This window comes from Alexandromys fortis, unplaced genomic scaffold (genome assembly GCF_014885135.2).
Source record: "Alexandromys fortis isolate MF-2015 unplaced genomic scaffold, M_Fortis_MF-2015_v1.1 scaffold_27, whole genome shotgun sequence".
Classification (NCBI taxonomy): Eukaryota; Metazoa; Chordata; class Mammalia; order Rodentia; family Cricetidae; genus Alexandromys; species Alexandromys fortis.
This window is the reverse complement of record NW_026067952.1, coordinates 2,512,866-2,539,680: the sequence shown is the minus strand read 5'-3', so window position 1 is coordinate 2,539,680 and position 26,815 is coordinate 2,512,866. Positions and strand designations below refer to the sequence as shown.

Below are 26,815 nucleotides of genomic sequence, written 5' to 3'. Positions count from 1 at the left end.
GTATAGGGACTGCTGACAACAAGGGCCTTGGACTGAAAATTTGTTCCTTGGTTTCAGTGTCTCCAACCGAGTTTTGTTTCAAGAGACTCGACTTAGCTGAGACATGTGGTCAGAAGCCTGGGAGTCAGGGGGTCTCATTGATGCCCGTGGTCTGGTCACTAGCAAGTAACTTGCAGGCAAATGGTAATGACCTACTTACAGTTCTGGTTCCAGAGACTGATGTAGGTACCACTATTGTTCTATGAGGAAACGGAGGTGAGGAATGATAGAGCCATTCTTAAGAAGGGCTAAGTTTCAAACCCTGGCAGTCTGTCCCCAGAAATGGTGTAGCTAAGGACTGCTAACTACAAAGCAGAATGACAGGCCCCCTAAGATGGTAATGGAAGCTTTGGCCCTGAAGTCTAGCTCTGCCTGTGAGTGTGAGAAGAGGGTGGTGGGAGGAGCTTCCAGGAGGAGGGGATAGTGCATCTGCCTGCACTTCCTCATCATCTTGTTCTCTCACCGTCCTCCCACGGAAGTCTCTTTTGCCAAGCAGCCTACCTCTTGTTCACTTCCCGTGGGTGGCCCACGTCACCTCCTTCCCTTGGAAGCTGGCCCCGCTGCTGCCGCTGGACAGGTGTCTACTGAGATGACGTCACAGGGCAGAAGGCTCAGCAAGTGCTTCACAAGCTGAATGTGGACGCTGCCTGTTTCTTGGGCCTCTGCCCTACAGCTGTGGAGCACTGCACCCAAGAGAGGAGTGTCTCCCGTGGGGGGGGGGGTGTCCTGCTTCTGATGTGCTCTTATTTCTTACAGGAACCGTGATCCAGAAAACTTTGAACCTGACTGGAGGGAGTAAATTCAAGGAATTGGAGCCTTTGGCTGAATCTCTCTCTCATTCTCTCTCTCTCTCCCTCCTGAATATCACTGCTTTCTACAATGGTGGTTCTCAGAGTGAAGGTCCAGGCCAATGGCCACACCACCCAAACTAGACAGAAAGTTGAACTTAGAGACCTCTCCTCTCCGTAGACATCCCAAGCTTCTGTACCCAGCGGCTGTTGGGCCTCAGCGCTTTGGCTGATTCTGGTACAGACTCTGAAAACTGCGGGAAGCCTAACTTAAGTTTGTAACTGCAGTGGGCACAGACAGGTGACCCAGGCAGCAGGGCTCGTTGGCCTTCGTTGAAGAGTGATCCCAGGAGCCCTTAGGAAAGACTCCGGGTTCCCTCCTCCAAGAAGCAGGTCCTTGAGGAGGAGCCATGGGGGGGGGGGGGAGGGCCGCGGGGCTAGATTGAACGGAGCTTGTGATTGAGAAATAAACGATTTGAGGTTTGCATCCTTACTCTTCAGCAGACTCCACCCTCACCCTGCCCCCAGTCTTTCTTCTGTTAGAACAGGGTTGTAACAGTGATCTCAGAACCAAACGGTGCTTAGGGCTTAATGAACAGGGGACGAAGGCCACTTCCAGATCCTGAGCAAATGCCACCATCCCTGCTAAAAACCTATGTCAGGCACTGCCCAGAACACCTAAGAGGCAGGTTCAGGGAAGAACTCCCATGTACAGATGAGGAAACTGAGTCTCGGGTTCCTCTTCTTGCCGGTAGGGACTCAGCAGTACTGCTAGAACTTGAGCTAAGAAACTGAGAGCAGCCTTTTCAGCTACAGAACCCTCACTGCCCTTGTCCTGCCAGCCTCGGACAGGTGTCATCGGACTTGGTGCTCATCCCAACTCGCCAGTTGCTATGGGGCTTAGAGTCCCAGCAGGTGGCTCTGATATCCGCTGGTTGCTATGGAGCTTAGAGCCCCAGCTCACTTTATCAGGACCACCAAGTCCAGTTTCTTCCCCTTAGAGAAGCCCACCTCCACCAGCCCGGAGCACACTCAGGGTCAGGGTCAGAATCCTCCCAGGACCCGCGCAGGTGTGGGGTTAGCACGCAAGCCGCCCCCCGAGCCTGGCACTGCAACCCTCCAAATTGGCTCTCACCCGTGGGCGCGCCTGACCTGGGCACCGGGTCTCTGAGCGACGCGTGGACCCTGAGGATCTGAGGGTTTCCTCCGAGCGCAGCGGGACGCGGGAGCGAACAATGAAGATGAACTGCACATGCGCAGCACAGCAGCTAGGGACCGGTTCCCGCGACCCTCTTAGCCTCCATCACATTCCAGACTCCGTTCCCAAGGCGCCCGCGCCCCTCCAGAGCTGCAGAGCTCCTGTCTAGCTGGAGAGCTGTGCCTAGCCACCTGCAGCACCGTGGCCTCAGCGGCAAAGCCACTGGGAGAACAGTCGTGTTCACATCACGCGAGAAAAAAAGCAAGGAGGTGAAGTGTTTATAGAAAGTAAAACCACACATTCTTATCAAAGATCAATATTACCCTCAAGTTTTCTCTGCTCATGCACACAAAAACTGGCTATCAAAAGTAATTCCCCAAAACCGTGGACAAAATCAAATACTCAAGTCAAGGGGGTATACGAGCAAAGGCACTGGTAAATCAGTTTCTTCCCCAGAGATGACCATGGTTAATATTGGGTGATATGTTAAGATTTTTTTGTTTGTTTGTTTTTCGAGACAGGGTTTCTTTGCAGCTTTGGAAACTGCCCTGGAACTAGCTCTTGTTGACCAGGCTGCCTCGAACTCATATATATCTGCCTGCCTCTGCCTCCCAAGTGCTGATTTAAAAAAAAAAAAAACCGGATGGTGGTGACACACGCCTTTAATTCCAGCCAACATTTGGGAGGCAAAGGCAGGCGGACCTCTGATTTTGTGGCCAGCCTGGTCTACAAAGTGAGTTCCAGGACAGTCAAGGCTACACAGAGCAACCCTGTCTTGAAGGAAAAAAAAATTAAAAAAAAGTTTGTGCATGTGTGAGTGGTTATGTGCAGGTGAGTGCGGGTGTCCGTGGAGGCCAGAAGCATCCATCCCTGAAATTGGGGTTACAGGCAGTTGTGAACCATCCTAACTGGATGCTGGGATAGAACTCTGGTCCTCTGCAATCAATAAAAATGCCTTTAATCACTGAGCCATCTTTACAGCCCCTGGACAATGCAGTTATTAAAAAATAACCCTTGGAGTTTAATTTTGGATTTAATTTTTTTTAAAAAAATTTTGGGGTTTTCATTTCTGTGTGCAGGTTTGTGTGAGTGTAGATACACCATGGTTCCAGCAGAGGGCGCCAGACGCACTGGAGCTGAAGATACAGGTGATTGAGGTTGTCTGACGTGGGTGCTGGGAACTGAAAGAGCAGCCCCTGGTCTTAAGCTAGAGCACAAATCCATGACCTTTTGCCTCTTCTGTGAGTGGCAATGGGCTATAATAGGCTCTATTCATTGTGGCGTTCAACATCTAGATCTAGGTTTACAAGTGCTGGGAAGAACTCTCAGGAAAGTAATCATTGCTTGCTCCTGGGTGCCATTAAAACTGCAGGCCGAGGCTGGGTGTAGTGGTGAATGCCTTTAATCCCTGTGCTCGGGAGGCAGAGGTGGGAGGATCTCTGTGAGTTTGTATCCAGCCTGGTCTACATAGAGAGTTCCAGGACAGCCAAGAGTGACTCTGTCTACACCACCACCAAAAAAACAAAACCACAAAAAAAACCCTGTAGACTGGCCTGCCAAAGGAAGAGTGTATTCTCCAACGGCAGCTCAGTACGTGGAGCAGTCCTGTCCCCGTGTGCTTCCCTGTATTGTTTTACTTAACGTATCTAAGTTTCATCTGAAGAACCAAGTCCCTAAACAGCATTAGGCATTTTAATTAATTTAGAGTATTCTCAATTAGACATGAAAATCGCCCCTGCTTCCGGCCAGTACAGGCTTAGATGCAAGAGTTCATAAGAATTCCTAGTGGTACGATAAAGGCTAAAATGCCCTTGCAGGAGGCTGAGTGAGAGAGGAGAGGTCCTAAAACATCATCTCAGGGAACTGGGGGAGCCAGGGTGGGAGAGGAACAGTGCTGTCGCATGTGCCTCATGTGGATGGGACCTGACCTTCTGACGGCGAGTCACCAGGCACTATATAGGAAATACAAAAAGATTATTTCCTTTAATACATGGCCAGGGATCAACAGTAGCACCTACCAAAGACATGACTCAAAGCTTTTGCTCTAGAAAAAAAAGTCAAACCTTATTGTGAAAAAAAAAAGATTGGAAAATACATTTTGTAAGTATATGAAAGAAATGGTTTTTACTGTCTCCCTTTAATTATCCCTTACCCATTTGTAAGAAGATCACAGTCCCATAGAAATGATCTACGGCTACAAAAGACTAGTAATAAAAGGGAAATGCAAATGAGGAATAAATACGCAGACGCTGGCCATAAACTACAGCTAAAACCGCGCGTGTTTAAATACTTCTTTGCCTTCACAGTAGGCGAAGATTATAAAGAAACATGATATCCGGGGAGGCTGAAAAGTGGAGAAATGATCATTGTCATAAATATCTTCTTGGAACATGATTTGTGGGACAATTGGAGGCCTCACCATCTCAGGGCTCATGTTTTGTGTTGATGCAGCCATTCCGTCTCCAGGGTTATGACTTTAGGGAGAGAAGCCCAAAAATGCATGGACCGCCACGGTCCTCGGTGTTTGCTGACAGGGATATGTGAGGGGGAAATTAATTTATAAAAACTATGAGAATCCGCCAAGTGGGATATAGGACAATCATTAAACACTACAATGTATAACATGTTAACGTATAATACATGGAAGTAGGTAGAGCTTATAATGTACTTTTAAGATTTACTTTTATTATTTTTAATTGTGTGTGTGAGTGTGTGTATTAGTCAACGTTCTCTAGAGGGACAGAACGGATAGAATGAACGAATATATATGTGTGTGTGTGATTTATTAGTATGCCTTACAGGTTAAGTCCAACACTGTCTATCTAGTCCAACAAGGCTGTCTACCAATGGAAAGTCTAAGATTCCAGGAGCTGCTCAGTTCATGAAGCTGGATGTCTCAGCTGGTCTTCAGTACATGCTGGAATCCTAAAGAAGTAGGCTCTCATGCCAGTGAAGGAATGGACTTGTCAACACGAGCAAGCAGGCAAAGGCAGCAAGTTTTCTTCTTCCACGTCCTATAAAGGCTGCCAGAAGGTGTGGTTCAGATTAAAGATTCAGATTAAAAGTGGGTCTTCCTACTTCAAATGATTTAATAAAAAAAAAATCCTTCACGGGTGTGCCCAGACACTTGGGTTTCAATTGATTCCAGATGTAGTCTGGTTGACAACCATGAATAGTCATCACTGGGTGAGTGGGGGGGGGGGCGGAATGTGTGATATATACAGGCACATTCAGAGGCCAGAAGAGAAGGCCGGATTCCCTGGTGCTAGAGTTCCGGGTTTGTGAGACTTCCAATATGGGTGCTGGGATTTGAACTCAGGCTCTCTGCAAGAAGAGTGTGAGTTCTTAACCACTGAGACATGTCTCCAGCCAAATGCATTTTTAAGTAAAATATACTTTATTTTGAAATTGTGTGTGTGTGATTATATCAGTCACTTTTCTCTTGCTGGGATAACACCATGACCAAGACAACTTACAGTAGAAAGAATTTATTTGATTCTTTGGTTCTACCGCCATCGCAGCAGGTGGCAGACGCAGCAGCAGGAACAACCGGGGGCTCACATCTTGAAAAATAAGTGGGAAGCAGAGAGTAAACTCTGTGGTGTGAGTCTTTGAAGTCTTAAAGCTCACCTCCAGTGAATACTTCCTCCAGCAAAACCACACCTCCCAAGCCTCCTCAGACAGTGCCATCAACTGGGGACCGAGTGTTCTAATGCTGACTATGGGGGCAATTCTCATTCAAACCACCACAGTGTCATATGTATGTGGGGACCTGTATGTGCATGTTGCCTTCCTTTATCATTTTATTTTTGGGGACAAGGTCTTTTCACTAGACCTGGAGCTCAGAGATTGCCTAGATTAACTGGCCAGTGAGCTCTAGGGATCAGCCTGTCTCTATTCCCCACCCTCTCAATGCTCTTGGTTTTTATGTGTGTGCTGGGGATTTGAACTCAGATTCTCATGCTTGCTGGGCATGAGCCATTTTCACAGGACTCCAATACAATATACATTATATAAAAATATAATGCCAGGCTGAAGAAATGGTGTAATGGTTAAGGGCTTTTTTTTTTCTTGCTCTTGCAAAGGACTTGATTGATTCCTGGTGTGAAGAGTCCTTTTGTTTATGTGTTGCTTTTATTGGTTAACGAATAAAGCTGTTTTGGCCAGTGGCTTAGCAGACTAGAACAAGGCAGGAATTCCAAGCAGACAGAGGAGAAAAGAAAGCCGAGTCAAAGAGAAACCATGTAGCCGCCACAGGAGACAGACACCGGACACTGAACAGAACCTTGCATGTAGGCCACAACCACACAGTGATACACAGATTAATAAAAAAAAAAAATGGGTTAATTTAAGATGTAAGAGCTAGTTAGAAATATGCTTGAGCTATTGACCAAACAGTATTGCAATTAATATAGTTTCTATGTGTCTATTTCAGGTCTGGGTGGCCAGGAAATGAACAATCAGCCTCTGCCAACAATCTGCCACCCAGAGTGGGAATGAGTCCACGCTTACTGGGACAACCCCCCCCCCTCAACCATGCTTCTCATTCACCAGCCCACTCACGTTTCTCACCTGCCTGCGGACCACCTGCCACTGCCTAAGACCTTGACTCCCTCTACCCCCGCAGACCTCCCACACACACATTTTGCACATATGAAGGGTCTGAAGAGATGACTGTTCCAGAAGACCCTGCTTCATGTCCCAGTTCCAGGAGAGCCGACATCCTCTTCTGGCGATAGTCACCAGGCACGTGCCCAGCACAGATATGATTGTAGGCAAAACACCCACACTTGTTTTTTTTTTTTTAAAAAAAAAAGATTACGTCTTTAGAAATAAAGACTAGAAGCCATGATTTGTGTTTTTCATCATCTGCCCTTCCAAAGGGTTTGAAAGGAAATGCGAGCACCAAAATTTAAAAATCTCACCCATAACAACAGAGAAATCTCTGAACAGATTTTGTTTATAACAGCCTGCAAAAATTCCTGACCTCCATTACTTAGCACTAACCTCCTGGAGGACCCAGGATGGGGGGGTCATGCTCAGGAGTGGGAATTGGCGTTCTCTGGGGAAGGCATCGTCCTAATGCTGCCTCTTTAATTTTCCCAGTGTTAGCATGATGTATTTAGGGCTCGCCACTAAATTAATGGCACAGTGCATTACGGCGCGTGTTTAAGCGTCTTTGTTGTGCGTTATAGCATCTAATTTCCACTTCAGAGTAATTGGCCTCCGTGAGTCCTTTTTCCCGGCCCCTAAAAGCACTATCACTTAGTGACTTCGGATGAGGGCGGTGCGGTGATTAAGTGATTTACAATTTTAGTAAAAGTGAATGCTAAAATGATTAACCAAGCCACCAAATCACTCAAAATATTCTAAAACACAATGGATTCCTTGGCGGCCAGAGTGCCCATGGGCCCAGCTGCTAAATGGGTGCATTTTGGTTTATGTTGAAGTGACGCAGCCAAGTATCACAACACACACGAAGCTCACAATTAGCACTCATTAATATCGGTATTGTGGTTCTGCACAACTTCCAGGAGCTTGGGAAGGCTTGAGCTGACTTGGAGTTCGTACCTCCAGGACCAGACATGGCCATGCTCTGGTATTGTTTCATCTGTACACCAGGAATTCCTGGGCGCTAAGTGGCACTGCCCTCCATATTTTCTCTGGTGCCACTTCAGAGTGGGGATACAAATACTTGGAAGTAAAGGAGAATGGGTGCCCACCTTGTGACAGTCCCTATCTCTCTGTAAATGGCTATCTATGGTCAAGGGGACTGTGATAGTATTGTCAACCGGACAAAACCTAGAGCCCCTTCCCTGGGTGGGGTGAAGGGCCTGTGAGGATTTTCCAGCTGGGGTGGGGACCCATCCTGGATGTGGGTGGTGCTGTTCCCTGGGCCGGGCCCTGGCCTAAATGAAAGGAGAGAAGATGCTGAACTGACCCTGCACTCACCCCTCGCTTCTCTTCCTCCTGCGGGTGTAATGTGGCCAGTCGTCTGGAGCTCCTGTGCCCTGACTTCACACCATGGTGGGCCACAAAACCACGAGCTGGAACAATACCTCTTCCCTTTAACTTATGGGAAAAGAAACCAAGACAGAGACTGATGGTCAGTGTTTTAATTATTAGTGGCAAAAGTACATTTAATTGGCGTGTAATGGGCATGCGCCTCATAAAGATGCTTCGGTTGACGAAGGCTGCAAAGACAACAGTGGGCCCATGAGATGGAAACTCTTACGGTGGCGTGCATGCGAGATGCCCTCCATAGGCCAGTGTGGCTGAACCCTTGCTTCCCACGGGTGGCTGTTTGGGAAAGTCCTGAATCCCCTAGGAGGTGGGGCCTTGGTGGAAGTGGGTCACTGGGAACAGCCTCTAACTCCTGTCACCGCGCCTGCTGTCACACCTTCCTTGCCATGGTGGACTGTGTCCTCTGGAACCATAGTCCAAAACAAAGCTTTTCTCCCTTAAGCTGGCTTTCAAAGGACACATTCTTAACAGCCACAAGAAAGTGACTATGTCAGGCAGTCCCTTTACTGTGTCTTTCTGTGTCTTTTCTGTTTAGATACACATGGTTGCATGCATGGTGTCTCTGTCTGCCATAGCATACTGCATAGGTTTGTAGCCTGCAATGTGTAGATTAGGTATGTAGCAGCCCACTCTCTCTGGGCTTTTGGAAGCATGTTTTCTGGGGACAAAAGGCCTTAGGAACCAAGCAATGGTATTCTAGTCCTGAGTTCTTTCTCTCTGATGCATTTTAGGCTGATAAAATAACTACAGGAACAGTCTTGAGTGAACCTCTGCGGGGGGGGGGGGGGGGGACTCAGGGCAACACTGTCCACTGGTCTTCTGGTCTCCGCTTAGGTTAAGTTGTGGTTTAGGAACTGTAGTTGGTTGTTTTTTACTCTTTACTCTTTGGGGGCCCGCCACCCAGCTCCCAAATAATCACACAGAGACTTATTCTTACTTATGAATGCCCAGCCTTAGCTTGGATTGTTTCTAGCCAGCTTTCCTTAATTATCTCGTTTACCTTCTACTTCTGGGCTTTTACCTTTCTCTATTTCTGTATATCTTTTCTTCCCTTCTTATTCTATGTCTGGCTGTGTGGCTGGGTGGCCCCTGGCATCATCCTCTCCTCCTTTCCTTGCTCCTTTCTCCTTCTATTTATTCTCTCTGCATGCCAGCCCTGCCTATCCTTTCTCTGTCTAGCTATTGGCTGTTCAGCTCTTTATTAGACAAATCAGGTGTTTTAGGCAGGGAAAGCAATACAGCTTCACAGAGTTAAAACAAAACAATGAATGCAACACGTCTTTTTACCATTAAACAAACATTCCACAGCATAAATGAACATAGCACACCACAAGGAACACCACAGATGTCGACACTTCTATGACACCACACGGTTTGCAGGCACAAGTTCATCTGTTTTTGAGGTGAGCCTGACTCTGTCATTTGATGCTCACTTTCTCTTCCTGACTGTTCAGCCTATAGATTGCAAGCCAAGGCATCAGATGTAGGCTCAGCCATGTCACAGCTTCTCCACAGTTGCCTGTCAAACCTCTGTTTACGTGTGTGTGTGTGTGTGTGCATGTATGTATGTATAAATACATATAAAATTTTAGGTTGCAGACTACTCTATAAGTTTGAGAGAAAAGGCTATAAATCTTAGCAGCTTCTGGGAGGAAAAGAGAAGCAGTCATGCCTTTGGAGTTAGGTTCAGCAATAGACCCTGCAAGCAACTGTAATCTCTGCTTTTGACTAAATCTGCAGTGACATAGGAAGTACACAATTTGGGGACCTGGAGAGAGCTCAAACTACAGCAGAGGGTCACTGACAGGGACACACTAGCAGACATCTGGTGGCCAGAGATCCTTGCTGACAGTGTTCCTGTGAGTAGAGGGATTCTGGGGTACAGAGGGCAGAGGGTGCAACTTTTGAACACTTCACACTGTATCTGCTGTGCAGGAGTCCCAAAGAGTCCCACTGACTTCACACAGACACATGCTATGAGCAAGCAGCCCATTAGAGGGTGCTGTGCCCATTTTAGACTAGAAAATGCAATCATTTTCCATTAAGCTAGCTTCTGGGGGAACCAGGAGGGATTTCACAATGGTCTGGCTGTATGGAGTCAGTGGACAACCTTCCCCCTGCACTCCTGCAAGCAACAAGGACTTGCCTGTGATGCTCTAAGGCATCCCATGAAAACATCAACTGAGAAAACAAAGACTTTCCTAAGTATCGAAAGGTTCTCCACAGCAGGATACTACGAAGGACGGATGGATTTATAAATGCAAAGCAGTAGGGCAGAACTGAAGGCTGTCAGCACCATCAATACTGAACAATTTCTAAAACCTGCCTCCTGCTTTCAGAGAATGAATTTACTCTCCGTGTCACTGGCAGAACAGGAGCAATTGTAATGGGAGTTTCCACTCTGTCTACCTGCTCATTGCATCACGGGGAGGAACGGGCAGGGCAACGGCGTTTCCGTCATTAAAAGTCTCCTCTCCCCTGTGCACCTGACTGTCCCAAACGGAACTTCCTTCCATCCTTGTATCTGGGAACTTTGATTAGTGGTGCCTCCACCAGACTGACCTGTGGGGAATTTTCTTGATTGTTGCGGAGGGGCCCAGCCCACTAGGAGTGGTGCCACCCCTAGGCAGCTCGTCGGGAGAGATGGCTCAGTGGTTAGGAGCATTGCCTGCTCTTCCAAAGGTCCTGAGTTCAATTCCCGGCAACCACATGGTGGCTCACAACCATCTGGAANGGGACTCAGGGCAACACTGTCCACTAACTACAGGAACAGTCTTGAGTGAACCTCTGCGGGGGAAGGGGGGGACTCAGGGCAACACTGTCCACTAACTACAGGAACAGTCTTGAGTGAACCTCTGCGGGGGGGGGGGGGACTCAGGGCAACACTGTCCACTGGTCTTCTGGTCTCCGCTTAGGTTAAGTTGTGGTTTAGGAACTGTAGTTGGTTGTTTTTTACTCTTTACTCTTTGGGGGCCCGCCACCCAGCTCCCAAATAATCACACAGAGACTTATTCTTACTTATGAATGCCCAGCCTTAGCTTGGATTGTTTCTAGCCAGCTTTCCTTAATTATCTCGTTTACCTTCTACTTCTGGGCTTTTACCTTTCTCTATTTCTGTATATCTTTTCTTCCCTTCTTATTCTATGTCTGGCTGTGTGGCTGGGTGGCCCCTGGCATCATCCTCTCCTCCTTTCCTTGCTCCTTTCTCCTTCTATTTATTCTCTCTGCATGCCAGCCCTGCCTATCCTTTCTCTGTCTAGCTATTGGCTGTTCAGCTCTTTATTAGACAAATCAGGTGTTTTAGGCAGGGAAAGCAATACAGCTTCACAGAGTTAAAACAAAACAATGAATGCAACACGTCTTTTTACCATTAAACAAACATTCCACAGCATAAATGAACATAGCACACCACAAGGAACACCACAGATGTCGACACTTCTATGACACCACACGGTTTGCAGGCACAAGTTCATCTGTTTTTGAGGTGAGCCTGACTCTGTCATTTGATGCTCACTTTCTCTTCCTGACTGTTCAGCCTATAGATTGCAAGCCAAGGCATCAGATGTAGGCTCAGCCATGTCACAGCTTCTCCACAGTTGCCTGTCAAACCTCTGTTTACGTGTGTGTGTGTGTGTGTGCATGTATGTATGTATAAATACATATAAAATTTTAGGTTGCAGACTACTCTATAAGTTTGAGAGAAAAGGCTATAAATCTTAGCAGCTTCTGGGAGGAAAAGAGAAGCAGTCATGCCTTTGGAGTTAGGTTCAGCAATAGACCCTGCAAGCAACTGTAATCTCTGCTTTTGACTAAATCTGCAGTGACATAGGAAGTACACAATTTGGGGACCTGGAGAGAGCTCAAACTACAGCAGAGGGTCACTGACAGGGACACACTAGCAGACATCTGGTGGCCAGAGATCCTTGCTGACAGTGTTCCTGTGAGTAGAGGGATTCTGGGGTACAGAGGGCAGAGGGTGCAACTTTTGAACACTTCACACTGTATCTGCTGTGCAGGAGTCCCAAAGAGTCCCACTGACTTCACACAGACACATGCTATGAGCAAGCAGCCCATTAGAGGGTGCTGTGCCCATTTTAGACTAGAAAATGCAATCATTTTCCATTAAGCTAGCTTCTGGGGGAACCAGGAGGGATTTCACAATGGTCTGGCTGTATGGAGTCAGTGGACAACCTTCCCCCTGCACTCCTGCAAGCAACAAGGACTTGCCTGTGATGCTCTAAGGCATCCCATGAAAACATCAACTGAGAAAACAAAGACTTTCCTAAGTATCGAAAGGTTCTCCACAGCAGGATACTACGAAGGACGGATGGATTTATAAATGCAAAGCAGTAGGGCAGAACTGAAGGCTGTCAGCACCATCAATACTGAACAATTTCTAAAACCTGCCTCCTGCTTTCAGAGAATGAATTTACTCTCCGTGTCACTGGCAGAACAGGAGCAATTGTAATGGGAGTTTCCACTCTGTCTACCTGCTCATTGCATCACGGGGAGGAACGGGCAGGGCAACGGCGTTTCCGTCATTAAAAGTCTCCTCTCCCCTGTGCACCTGACTGTCCCAAACGGAACTTCCTTCCATCCTTGTATCTGGGAACTTTGATTAGTGGTGCCTCCACCAGACTGACCTGTGGGGAATTTTCTTGATTGTTGCGGAGGGGCCCAGCCCACTAGGAGTGGTGCCACCCCTAGGCAGCTCGTCGGGAGAGATGGCTCAGTGGTTAGGAGCATTGCCTGCTCTTCCAAAGGTCCTGAGTTCAATTCCCGGCAACCACATGGTGGCTCACAACCATCTGGAATGAGGTCTGGTGCCCTCTTCTGGCCTTCAGCATACACACAGACAGAATATTGTATACACAATAAATAAATATTTTTTTAAAAAAGTAGGTAGAGCAAGCCAGTAAACACTGCTACTCAGTGGCCTCTGCTTCAGCTCCTGCCTCTAGGTCCTGTCCTGATTTCCCACAGGTATGGACTACAAGCTCTAAGGCGAAATGAGCCCTTTCCTCCCCAAGTTGCTTTTGGTCATGGTGTCTCTAACACAACGACAGAAAGAAAACTAAGACCCACGCCCTTCCTAGAATTTCCTGTCAACACATAAACATACAATTAACCCAATCTTCATTTTTAAAAAATTGCGTTTAGGGCTGGAGAGATGGCTCAGCGGTTAAGAGCATTGTCTGCTCTTCCAGAGGTCCTGAGTTCAATTCCTAGCAACCACATGGTTACTCACCACCACCTGTAATGAGATCTGGTGCCCACGTGTGGCCTGCAGGCATACATGCAGACAGAACACCGTATACATAATAAACATTTTTTTAAAAATTGCATTTACTTGTGTGTATGGGGGGTATTGGTGGATACGGATGCATGTGCCAGTGTGTGTAGGGGGGGGAGAGGCAGCAAGAGGACAGCTTGCAGGAGTTGGTTCTCTGCCTCTACCATGTGGCTCCTGGGGATCAAATGCAGGCTGTCTGGCTTGGTAACAAGTGATCCTACCCCATATACCACATTGTTCACGAAAGCTGAAACTTGGAATATTCTCAGATTCTCTGTAGATCCAGTAAACAAATGCTAAGTAAAAAATGACCAGCCTTGCTGCAGAGACTCCCTGCAACCCGTGCATGGAGCTCCAAGGCTGCAGCCGGGGTAGACTTTGGTGATACAGTTGTCTTTGAGCCATCCCCGCTCCTGTAAGCAACGCCCCCATATTCCTGGTAGTAACCCCAACAGACTCACTGGCTCTGTTGGACTCTGGTGTAATCCTTACTTTGGTCTGGAATAGGTTTCCTTTCTAGGGTGAGTAGGTACGTTGCATCTCCCCAGTAAAAGTCTCACACAACAAACATCTATGGTTTTTTTTAATTTGGTAAACATGGGGGTAAACTTTAGGATGCCAAAAGATACCTCACAGCCTCTAATACCTCGAATGTGACCTTATGGAAATAAGGCCATTACAGATGTCAGTCATTAAGATGAGGTCATGCTTGAGAAAGATAGAACCCGGATCAGACGTACACAGACACACGCAGTGAGAACATGCTGGCACAAGCTGCAGGCAGACGATGCGGCAGAAGCCCAGGCAGCTTCCAACAGTCCCTAGAGGGCAGGCCTGCAGCGCTGGGCCTGACTTGCTGCCCTGGGTCCTGTGAGATGAGATCCATTCTTCTGGTCAGGGTGGTAGTTTCTTCCAGCAGCTGTAGGAAGCTCGCAGACCCTACATGTCACTGTTCCCTTTGGCTGCTTTTACAGATGTTTTTCCATTTAGTTATAATTTTTGTGTCGTAATTTTTTAACAACTTTAAAAACTATTGTTATTCTGTGTGTGTATGGATGCACCGCAGTTCATGTATGGTCAGAGGACAAACTTGTGGAGCTGGGTCTTTCTGTCCACCTCTACAAGTGACCTGGTTTGCTGGATTGCAGAACAGGCACCGTTACCAGCTGAGTTTTCTCACCGGACCTTAGAGTTTTACTTTGATGTGTCTTGTTATTTTCTGTGTTTGGGGTTCACCGTTCCTCCACTTGCGGACTTCTCATCAGACTTGAAAAATACATTCCCCCAGCTTACAGCATTCCCGTCAATACACTAAGTCGCACTGATAAAGGCCAACGATTCAGTCATCACAGAATCGTGATCAGCTGCATAACCCAAGGGTAAGCAGAAGGCACAACTAGACAGCTAGGGCACAGATTTCCAGAGAGCAAAAATACCTCACACACAGCTCACAAACTTCCTCTATAAGGAGCTGTGAGAGCTCTAAGGGCAAGGAAAGAAAATTACAAATAAGGGCTACATTCTGACAAGGCTGACAAAAATGCGCAAGAATTCTATCAGTGAGTTTTTAAAACATTTTACCTTTTCACTATTTTGTGTGTGCGTGCATGCCGTACCACACTTGTGGGAGGAGGGTAACTTGTGAGAAAAGCAGTTCTCTCCCAACATGTGGGGCGCCAAGACTGAACTCAGGTTGTCAGGCCTGCCGGCCAGCAGCTCTGCTTACCAGTCCTCGTCAGGCCTCGACCAGTAATTTTAAAAACAGATGATAAAATTCCATTTGCAGCAGCAACCAAATCTTTTAAGTAATTATTAAAAATTTCAGGAAACGATTACTATTGATACACATATATTCATGTTCCGGTATGTATTATATACATGGAATACATGTGCATTCACAAGTATGTAAAGACATACATACCTTACTGCAGGATATAAAATACAGACAATAAATAGACGGCTTTTGTTCACAGTGGGATTTCTGATGGGCCTCAAAGGGCAGCTTTGCCCACCCAAGAGCCCAACATCACAACCAGAAGCAGCAGACAGGTCAGAGAGAAACTCTCATTACCCAGAGTTGGATGATACAACTTAGTCTGTCCATGGAAGGGGCTGATTAGCCAAGTGACAGCATTATGCCGCTTTGCCAGCTTGGCCACAGCCATGGCCCAGGACAAGAAGCCCAGGGGCTCTTTTTTGTCTTGTCAACGAAATAAACTCACTTCAGTGTCCTAGGAAATAGCAACCCATCAGAGAGCAGGGCTGGCTGGGCTTGTGGAAAATTCCACGGATGGCTGGCCAGCAGGACTTGACATTAACCCCATGTGAGCAGATTCCGACCAGATGCATACATCCAAACTATGTGATTCTATTTGGCACCACAGAGACCTTTGCTCAGAAGCTGATACGTAAACTCTAAATAACACCCTTATGGACGTGGTCATTAGAAAATCCAGATTTTTTTTTTTTTTGAAAACACTGACATAATAATCAAACCACTAAGGGGACAGAGGTATTTAAAAATACTCGAAGCAGAGACAGTGTTTTGAGTGGAACACTCCCCAGATCCTGTTCACTATTCAAGTTTATTACGTCTTTGCTGTTCTCGCGATGGCACCTGCCTGCGCCCATGGCACCTGCGCCCGCTGGCTACTCGGCTCACCTGAAGGCTTCTGGAGGCACTTACACGCCACCTCTCGGCTTCAGCAAAGGCTCACTCCCGTGAGGGAGACACTGCGGGTGGGCGAGGGAACTACGGTTAGTCCGCCTCCTCACTTCTGCAGATAAAGGGACCGGGGTCTGTCACTAGACAACAACAGGGACAAAGGAGGAGCAGGCTGTACCGTCTGAGCTGTGAATACGGTAAACTCATGAACAGAGACCATTCAGTTATCACAGGGACAACTGGTAGAGATCTGGCGTCTCAAGACTGGATGCTCACGTCTGGCAACACAGGCTATGTAAACTGACTGTGGAGGGTAATCAGGTAGGGACTCGTATTTGTCTCAGGATTTGGAAGGGAGGCAGGCACACCCGGTGTAGTGTCTGAAATGCTGAATGTTTTCATTGTAACACTGAAAGTCTGACGTTCATAAAATAAACTGTATGTTGCCTATGTGAGCTCTCCGGTGTTAGGGGCTGACGTCGGCAGAAAATCTCCTGCTAACCCATAGGCTGACAAGGTCTCACTCCTTGGTGTATAATCCAGGATTTGAGCATTATGTAAATTATCTGTTGCCTTGTTGGAATTCACTTCTTGTGAGTTTTCTGATGTAAAAGGAAATTTGATTTATGGCGAAATGTTTTCTTGCATGTGTTACATTCATAGGGCTTCTCCCCTGTGTGTATTTTCTGATGCTCAGTCAGAGTCCAGAGCCGACGGTAGCTTTTCCCACATTCGTTACATGAATACGGTTTCTCTCCGGTGTGAATCCTCTTATGCACCGTGAACGCTGACTTATGGCGGAAAGACTTCCCACACTCTTTGCACTTATGTGGTTTTTCCCCAGTGTGAGTTCGCTGATGCTCGGTAAAGGAGACTTTCTGGCAGAAGGTTTTCCCACACTCTTTACACTCATACGGCCTCTCTCCTGTGTGTGTCTTCTGATGGTGCCGGAGAGCTGACTTCCGGCAGTAGGTCCTCCCACACTCGGGACATTCGTACGGCCTCTCCCATATGGTTCTTTTATGTGCAAAGCGGCGTGAGCTTTTGTGGACCGTGCGCTTGTGCTCGTGACACTCGTAGTGACTCTCCTTTGTGTCCGCCCTGTTCTGGTCACTGCAGTTTGACTTCGCGGCAGGCGGGCGGCCCCACTTACTAAGCGCGCCGTTCTTCTCTCCGGTGTGAGTTCTCTGGTGTATCGTGAGCGTTGTCTTAAGGTAGAAAAGCTTCCCGCACTCACTACACTCGAAAGTCTTCTTTCCTCTGTGGATCACCTGATGCGCGACAAGGGCGGACTTCGTGCACAAAAACTTGCCACACTGGCGGCACTTGTAGGGCTTCTCTCCGGTGTGGCTTCTCAGATGCACGTTGAGGGCCGACTGGCAGAAGAAGGTCTTGTCACACTCCGTACACTCGTACGGTTTCTCCCCTGTGTGGATTCTCTGGTGCGCTGTTAGGGCTGACAGACAGAAGAAGGTTTTTCCACACTCCTTACACTCGTTGGGCCTCTCTCCTCGGTGGGTTCTTTGGTGCACAATGAGGTAGGACTTCTTTCCGAAGGCGTTCCCACACTCCTTGCATTTGTAAGGCTTCTCCCCCGTGTGTGAGCGGAAGTGCTCAGCCAGGGCAGACTTCCGGAAGAAGGTCTTCCCGCACTCGTTACACTCGTAGGCCTTCTCCCCGCCGTGGATTTTCTGGTGGACGATGAGGGCAGACTTGTCGATGAAGGCTTTCCCACACTCTTTGCATTTGTAGGGCCTTTCCCCGGTGTGAATCCGCTGGTGTCGAGTGAGGCTTGCCTTTATACGGAAGGTTTTCCTGCAGTAACTGCAAGCGTAGGGCCGCTCTCCCGTGTGGATCCTCTGGTGCACGACGAGGGTGGACCTCTTCGAGAAGGTCTTCCTGCACTCTGCACACTCGTTCCGCTTCCTCTCCTCACACGCCTCGGTTCCTGCAGAGGGGGCTGGCTGCTGGAGGGCGGACTTCCCGCCCTTGTCGTGTTCGGAGGGTTGACTTACAGACTGGACATTCTGATCTTTGGTAAGATCTTCACCCTGACCCCTAATGTCCCTAACCCCATCATGTTTGTTCTGTTCTGTCCTAGAATGGGCTCTGTCAGCCTTCCTGTGGAGCGGAGGTTTCTCGTACCCAACGGGCTCAGCACGTACCTTTGCACTTGCTTTGCTTTGCTTGGCGACAGTTTTTTCTGAATTAGTTCTCAAGTCATTTCCACCTGGATCATATTTATGAAGCATTTTTTCTGAAGAAACAGTATTCATGTCTGGAGCAACTGTTTTCTCAAACAGAGCAGCTTTTTCTGGCATTGTTTTGTTACTGCAGGCTAAAACTGGCTTCAAATGCTTGTCTTGTGTTCCCTTGTCCTTCTCTAAGGCAGCGTCATCTTCTGGAAGGAAGGAATGGGATTAACATTAATATATGAGTTCTATGTAGCTTTGAAATGACAATCTGTAGAAAGGCCTTATGAGGGCCAAGTCTTCAGGGCCGGCTTCCCAGTGTTAAAGAGATTCAAGTGTAAATATCTCCTACTTTATACATTTATAGAGAAAAAAAATGAACAATAACACAAGGGATGGGCGGGGAACAAATTCACCTCTACCAGCTTACTTAACTGTGCCAAAGAAAGAAGAAACTGGCAAAGACTGTAAAGAGCTTTGGATACTGACAGAAACATTCCAACACGGAACAGTCCCCAACATCTCCTGGAAGTGTGGCTGACAGGTGACACGGACAAGGACGTGGTGGGAACCGAAGAGAAAAGTCTCCAGGCAGAGACCAGGCATAGCAGACCTCAGAAAGCCAGTGTTCACCAGGAAGAAGAAGGGGCAAACTTGAGAACTCTGGAGTTTGTACAAGTGCAAAGGAGAATGGAAAACAAGAGTCGGAGATGATGCCGGGCGGTGGTGGCGCACGCCTTTAATCCCAGGTCTCAGGAAGCAGAGGCGGCCGGATCTTTGTGTGTTTGAGGCCAGCCTGGTCTACAAGAGCTAGTTCCAGGATAGGTAGGCTTGTTATGCAGGGTAACCCAGTCTCAAAAAAAAAAAAAAAAAAAAAAAAAAAAAAAAAAAAAAAAAAAAAAAAAAAAAAAAAAAAAAAAAAAAAAAAAAAAAAACAGAAAAAGAAAGAAAGAAAGAAAGAAAGAAAGAAAGAGCAGAGCTGAGTGGGGATGGATTGCAAGAACGCAGCAAGCGCTTTGGCGGGCACGGTGGGGGAAGAATGAAGAAATGAGTGTGTGGTGGAGGAGCTTGGGTTCTGTGGACAGAGTACTGAAAGTCAAACATTTTTATAGAATACATTTATTTGAGGAGAACATTTTAATATATACAGCGTGGGAGCTAGTTTCCTCAGTCACTTATAGAGCTCTACGCCCTAGAAGATTCCAGAAAAAAAAGATCATATAGGTGCCAGCTGCGATCACTAGCCACCCAGGGACTGGAATTCTTTGGTCTTTACCTGCTCGGTCTTCACATTTCCCTGCATGGCTCTGACGTGGCGATTCTTCCACTATCCAAGGCTCTTTGCCTTGCTCCAGTTTTAAGATCACATCTGGTTTGCTAACACGAAACCCTGTGGAGGAGAAATAAGAGGGAACTGGGAGCAAGCTCTGTGGACTTCAAGGACTAAAGGCTGGGGAAACTGAGCAACTGAGATGCCCCACAACAACTCAACGGGGCTGATAAAAATGAGTGTAGGACGGGTACACGCGTGTGCATGCATGTACACACTGTCATCATCCTTCTCCCTTGTTACTCAAGGAGAGAGAGCTCATTCTGATATCCGCATGTCCTTGTGACACAGAAGAGAGGCCAGCTCTGGGTGCCGTGAGGACACTGTGCTCACCCGCTGAGATGAAGTTCCGGTAGTTCTCCAGCATCACGTCCCTGTACAGGAGGCGCTGCGCGGCGCTCAGGTACCGCCACTCCTCGTGGGTGAAGGCCACAGTCAAATCCTTGAAGGAAATTGATCTCTGAAAGGACATGTTTCATTTGAGATAATCAGAACGGAGCAACAGCAAATCTGTGGGAATATCAAATGTAAGGAGGGTGTTGTCATGGCCAACGTTAGGCTATAAGAGATGCTTCATGGGGGATGAAAGAGCAGAAACGGCTCACTGTTTATGAGTGAGCGTTTTAAATGTGCAGATTATACTGTGCCCTGGATCCCCGGGTTACCGACTCAGGTGCAGTATGACTCTTGCTCCACGGAGTGCCCAGCATGATAAGAGACACAGGCGGAAACTGCACCTCAGGCAGGAACACACGTGCTAGACAAAGGGTGACCACAAATGGTCCTAGTCTCTGCAGCACGTCGGTAACACACTCGTCCATGTACTAATGACTCATGTGTTTACCTAGAAATCATAACGTAACTCTACAAGCCATATGTTGGTGCCAATAAGCACGTTAACACCATTAACAACTTGCTGTTCCCGTGCTTCCGGCCACGATATGAATATGAAGAGAAGTGCAGGGGCTGCTATGGGGCTCCTCGTCCTCCACCCTGGAGACCACTAATATGAAACATGCAAATCCACAGAGTTAGAGACTAGGGTAGCAGGACTCAATGTGCGCGCTGGAGGCCACCCTGCAGCACACGGGTGATGGCAAGCCACTGTCTGTGGGCCAAATCCAGCCACAGTAGCTGAATCTGGCCAGCGCCTGGATCACACTTTGCCCGTGACTTTTCTCATGCAACCACTGCTGCGTTTAGAGCTAAAGGTGGGAAGTGAAGCCCTCAGTGACTTACCTGGGGACTGTCCATTTTCAGGTGCTCTCAAGAAAGGGCCAGGAATGATGATCGAAGGGCCGGGTGAGGAAGAACGGGGTCAGTCACAGACACACCGTGGAAGGAAAGGACCCTGCGGCCAGCATCACACACGAAGCAACCGCTTGAGGGAACGCCCACGAGCAGCTCTGAATGGACCAGTCCGAGCTCTTCTCGCTGTGTGGATGGAAACAAGGGGGTTAAGCTGAATTACTGTCCTACTTATGCCGCCTTAAAAAAACAAACACACCACACTTAGGAGTTCATATTAGATCAGATCAATAAACTTCAGTATGTATAAAGCCTGGAAGAGCAGTACAGCAAAAAAAGCAACTCTAAGATCAAGACATTAATTAATTAATTTCTGGCGTCACTGACCTGTTTTCCTAAGAATGCGTTCTGAGCTGAGATCAGAAAACCCAGACAGAAGGACTGAGGGTTTTAAGATGATTACCAATCGGCTCCCCTCCCCCAACCTTAACTGCAGTTTCATGAGAGGCCTCTGCTTAAATGTGGTTGAGGACAAAGGCCTGACCTGGGAATCAACAGGCTGGAATTAAATTCTTGGCTCTGTCACCAGCAAACTACCTAAATGGTTAAAATAGCTGCCTTGCTCATTTGAAAAGAAGGTAATTTTAAATATCTGAAAAACCTTCTCTCTAGGTACACTATGTCATTCTATATGAAGTCGTTTTCGACCCCAGGGTGGTGATGGACGTGGTTTGAGCAACTCAGGCGAAACAGCATGCATTTGTTCTAAGTGATGGAGAGACCTTTCCCTCATCCGTGGCAGGCATCCTTTCCCCCCAAACGACAAGCCCTCAATGAAGCGTCATTCAGCCCAATCTGTACCTGCTCATTCTCTCAATCGCAGCTCAACCCGTAGTAGCCCTGAAGGTTTCCCGGTGCAAGGGCATCCGCAGGACTTACTGCGATCTGATTTTTGCATGCACACACCTCCCCGTCCCAGGATGCCCGCCCCGAGGCCTGCAGCCCCGAGACACCCGGCGGCCTCGCCCGGCTGCTGGACAGCCGCGAGCCTTTGCGGGCCCCGGGCGGGCACCGGTCCCTCTAATCCTGACCCGAGCTCGCTACTCGGTCTTCCTCTGGCTCCGGGGAAATCTTTTATAGTTCCCAGAAGGCCCCGAGGAACCGCTGCGCTTAGGAGCAGCGGGAGCCTCGCCTAAAAGCGCTCGGGGAACCGGAAGCGCATCCATCAAGGCTCGGAGACGGCGCGTGCGCAACGCCTCGATGCGGCCGTTCCCACGGTTCTCCGAGGGGTGCTGCAGTCTGTCCGGGACTACATTTCCCACAAAGTTCTGCGACCTCCGCAGACGATTTCCTCTGGCGCTTGATTTTAATCAATGGGCTGTGAGCCATGAGTACAAAAGGAGTGTGAGAAAGAAAGATTACAGCCTTAAAAAGTAATCCCAACAGTGTATTAAGGAAACAATAATGACTAAAGGGCTCTCTCAGAATCGAAAAATAGTGGCGAGCTTCCCAAAATTACAGAAAACACCTAACAACTAAAAATGAATCAGACCGTGTCTAAATATCTTAAAAGAAAATAATAGCCATACTGCTTACTCCCGGCTGTCTGAGTTTATTGACAGGTGGATCCTCTTTTGCCAATCTTACACAAGGGGAAACCGCAATAATTAACGGCAAAATGCTTTAACAGTATAATTTTTCGGTTATTTTATACGTATGGATAGATTGCCTGCATGTATGCCTCTCCATCACTTGTGTGTCATGACTGGAGTCTGAGGATGTCAGCAGAGGGTATCATGTGGTTGCTGGAAACTCTGGTCCTCTGGAAGAGCAGCCAGTACTCTTAACTATTGAGCCATCTCTCCAGTCCCTTAACAACATAGTTTAGCAGCACCAATTACATATAATGCAAGAAATATGGAAACTAACCTTTCATCCATGGGGACAAATTGTATATATATATGTATACATATTAAAGAATAAAGCTACATAATATGTTTTATTCACTGGAAGGCCTGGAGGTTTCTGACACAGTTACCTGTTATCATTAATACCAAAAGAAACAGCAAGGTGCGGAGGCTGAGAGATGGCTCTCAGTGAGCAGGGCTTCCAGGAATTCGATGCTTATATGTTGATTCCCACATCGAATGTGGCTGTCTGTGGTTTTAAACAAAGGGGGCATCAAAAGGGACACCACAGGTTTTTTAAAAAAAATCAAACTTGTGATATCCTGGCAGTCGGGTTTGTCTGCAATGTTCCTAGAGTCTGTGCAAAACTTTAGTTTGCTATGCCCAGTCCTTGGGGACCCCAAAAGACCACCAGGGAGACCGACTCACTGAAATGCAAAAGCAAGGTTTATTGGGTGCGTGTCACAAGCCTGTCGGGACCTCGTCAGTGCAGCAGCTAGAGGAGGTACCCCACCTTTCTAGAGAGCATGATTTAAAGGCAAAACCCAGAAAAGTTACATTAGCAGGGTGTGGGTGACGGGCTCAGTCCTGATTGGTTGACATTTGTCTAGGGGTGTCCTGGTGAAAAGCTACTGGTGTGTGCTGGCAGGTGATCCTTTCTATAACAGTTGGAACATTAAGAATTTCCTTTGGATGGTCTGTTCCTGGGTGGTGCCTGGGTAATCTCAGTTTGTGGTCTTTATAGAACCAGGTATTACCTTAGGATAAACTACTGAGACTCAGGCCTCTGTTGAGCTTGTCTTGCTGGGGCCTATAAGTCAGCTAGTTACCAGAGATCAAGTGGAAATCAAAAGAAGCAGAGAGGCAACGCGGAGAACAGATGAATCTTTCTCAGCAACCCAGCCATGCCTCACCTTCCAGACATCCTTGTCCCAACTTCAGACTCAAGGAGTGAGCTTTCTTAAGCACTGTATACAGTCACGCTCCTGGGTGCCTCAGCTGCATAAAGAATCTCGTGAAGCAGAGCCACACAGTCAATCAATACCAGTATAGCATACTTTTGAACAGTGACGGAGTGCTGCAGTTTCCCACAGTGACCACTAGATGGCAGAAGACTCCCCAGCCCGCTTTCCTCGGAGGCTCCCCTTTTGCTAGGAAAGCCTCTGTGTGAAACCACAGCAGCTGAGGGGGTTTAGTCAAGAAGGCCCGGTGACAGCAAGCACTCTAACTCTTTCTGATACTTTAGACAATGTACCCAGCTGCCGTTAATGTGGGTCAAGTAATTTGCGGGGACTCTTTTTTCCCTAGCCTCATGCCAACTGGTATCTTGTTCTAATAACACTTTTCCCTTGGGGACAGCCCCAACATTTACTCAAGAATTCCACATAAGCTCAGAGGCTATGCACTGCACAGCACCCGAGGACCCACCGATGACTATTGTATGAGAAGAACCCACTAGACAGAGCTTTGCCCAAACTGTAAAACCATCAAGATCATCCACAAAAAGATGGCCCATCATTTTCCTAGCCAAGGTGTAGGTGTGTGATCTAAACCAAGCTTGCTATGAGTCTGAGCTTGAAACCTGAGCAGAACGAGAGACTGACTTGTTCTGGCACTGATGCTGTAAAGAGTGCCCATGATGCCTGCTACATGCGTCTCCAGGACTCTGCTGGTCGTGGACCTGTCCCAACGCCTACAGCCTGCTTTTTGAGTCACTCAGAAATGTGTTCTGTTACTGACAAACAAGGAGCCCCAGTGGGTCAGTCCACACTTCAGACTAAGATGGAAGCTAGATCCAGAGAGGGTCTGTGTTGGGATGGAGGCAAGTCTCCATCCATTATAGGCTTTCTCACTCATCCCAGCAACATTCGGGAGACCTGTTCTGTGCCCAGAGCTGCTCTATCACAGCGATTTATTTATTATGTTTTAATTTACTCTTTGGGAATTTCGTGTATATATAGTGGTGTGGGAGGTCCTTCTGTCTATGTCTATTGGTTAATGAATAAAGAACTGCTTTGAGCCTACGGCAGGGAAGAACAGAGCTAGGCAGGGAAAACTAAGCTGAATGCTGGGAGGAAGAAGGGCGGAGTCAGGGAGATGCCATGGAGCCCTGCTGGAGATAGATGCCAGAACTTTAGATTAATAGAAATGGGTTAAATTAACATGTAAGAGTTAGCCAATAAGAAGCTAGAGCTAAAGGGCCAATGTGATTTAATTAGTACAGTTTCTGTGTGATTATTTAGGGTCTAAGCTAGCTGGGTGACCAGGAACCAAGAAGCAGTGGCCTTCCTACTACAATATAGAATATATTACAAATACAATTAGTGCTGTCAGTAGGTGCATGGTGTGGGGGTCATCCACTGAAGTATGGGCAACCCCCCAGGAGTCACACCCCTCAATATAAAGGAGTCCCCCACCCCAGTAGCCTTTGGCTGCTAATAGCTCCTCAGTCAGGAGTGAGGCCTCGTGTGCCCCTCCCCAGTCCATTCCAGAATATTGATAGGCTTATCTAGTATAAGCAACCACAGCGGTTGTGAGTTCATAAGTGCAATGATGTATTTACCATGCACACACACGTGCATATGTGTGCATATGTGTGCATGCCCGGTAAACATGTGGAGGTCAGAGGACAATCACAGGGGAGTTGGTTCAGTTCTTCCACCATGTGGCAGTTGAAAATAAAGCTCATGCTGTCCCTAAGTGCCCCCTGCTTCCTACAGAGCTGTCTAGACATCGTAAGGTCCCTGAGGTGACTGATCTGTGTGACCCAAATTCAGATGCTGATATCCTAGCTCCTCAAGCAATGGTTTCAGGAGGTGGGCCTTTGGGGGTTCCTGTGGTTAGACCTCCTGGTTAGTGACCAGTGAAAGACACCCTTGATTGTTTTCTTTCCCGACTCAGTTGTCCTGCGGAACTCAGACTTGCAACCACACATCTGTTTATCTAGTCTGAACTTAATTCTCCTTTTTGTTTTTAATACACCTGAATGTACTTAATTCAGAGAATTATATTAAATGTAATAATCTGATCTTATACCTGAAAAGAAAATATCTAACCTTTTCCCCTTTCTTCTCTTTTCTTCTTCCTGTGTGTGCACAGGTGTGTGTGTGTGTGTGTATGTGTGTGCATATGCATGTGTGTGCACATGCATAATCCTGTGTACACCTCTGAGAACATGCAGGGCACAGCACAGCCCTTGGCACTGGTCTTCCCCTTCCCCGTGACTGAGGCTGGCTCTCCCCTTTTTCTGCTGCTGTAATTCTAGTGCTTGGTGGGTGGAAGCAGGAGGATCAAGAAGTTCAAGGTTATCCTTGCCTACATAGTGAGTTTGATGGCAGCTTGGGCTACATGAAACCCTATCCCAAAACAAAATAAACAACGAAAAAGGAAAGAAATGATGCCATCTTAGTTACTTTCCTTTTGCTGTGATAAAACGCCTTGGCCAAGGCAATTTACAGAAAAAAAAAGAAAGTTCATCTGGGACTTAAAGTTCCAGAGGGTTAGGGTGCATGACCGCCATGATGGTGAACATGGCAGCAGGCAGGCAGTCATGGTGCTGAAGCAGTAGCTGAGAGCTCACGTCTTGACCTGCAGGCATGAAGTAGAGAGAGCTAACTGGGAATGGTGTGAGTCTTTCGATACCTCAGAGCCCACTCCCAGCAACACACCTCCTTCAGCAAGGCCACACCTCCCAATCCTTCACAAACAGTTCCACCAACTGGGGACCAAGCATTCAAATATATGATCCTATGGGGGCAATTCTCACTCAGACCACCGCAGAGACGATCTGTTGTAGCCACAGTTACAGTGATGTGGTTCATCCCCATGTGTTTGTGAAAACAAATGTGAGCCTCGTGTTTCACAACAGTTACACAGGCTTTGGGGCTAGGGCCCCTTACACCCCATTCTGCCTTTCTCCCGCTCTCCCTCTCCACGGAGCAAATGTCTTTGTTCAGTCTTCATTTGATTCTCTTTTACTGAATGGGGTGCTGCCTGACTCCCCAATCCCAAAAGTCAATCAAGAACTTGAAATTTATCATTTTAATCTTGTGGTTATTATTTTACTGTGGGGAACTCCAGGCCACTCAAACAATGTGCCCCTTCTTTGACATTCAAAACCAAGCACAGCAT

General features: G+C 47.5%; 1 protein-coding gene across 3 annotated transcripts; it reads right to left on the bottom strand.

Moving 5' to 3' along the window:
* Positions 1–13,912: 13,912 nt before the first annotated feature.
* Positions 13,913–21,992, bottom strand: Znf334 (zinc finger protein 334). 3 transcript variants are annotated; one of them, XM_050151280.1, is made up of 5 exons: positions 21,165–21,992; positions 20,769–20,963; positions 19,863–19,989; positions 19,476–19,589; positions 13,913–18,408 (listed from the first exon to the last, which is right to left on the bottom strand). In XM_050151280.1, the coding sequence occupies exons 2-5, from the start codon at positions 20,781–20,783 to the stop codon at positions 16,592–16,594; spliced, it is 2,073 nt and encodes a 690-aa protein (XP_050007237.1). In that variant the 5' UTR covers positions 20,784–20,963; positions 21,165–21,992; the 3' UTR covers positions 13,913–16,591. The 3 variants fall into 3 exon arrangements, with proteins under 3 accessions (XP_050007237.1, XP_050007236.1, XP_050007238.1); XM_050151279.1 differs by having other exon boundaries at positions 21,639–21,992; XM_050151281.1 differs by having other exon boundaries at positions 21,717–21,992.
* Between the last annotated feature and the right edge of the window lie 4,823 nt (positions 21,993–26,815).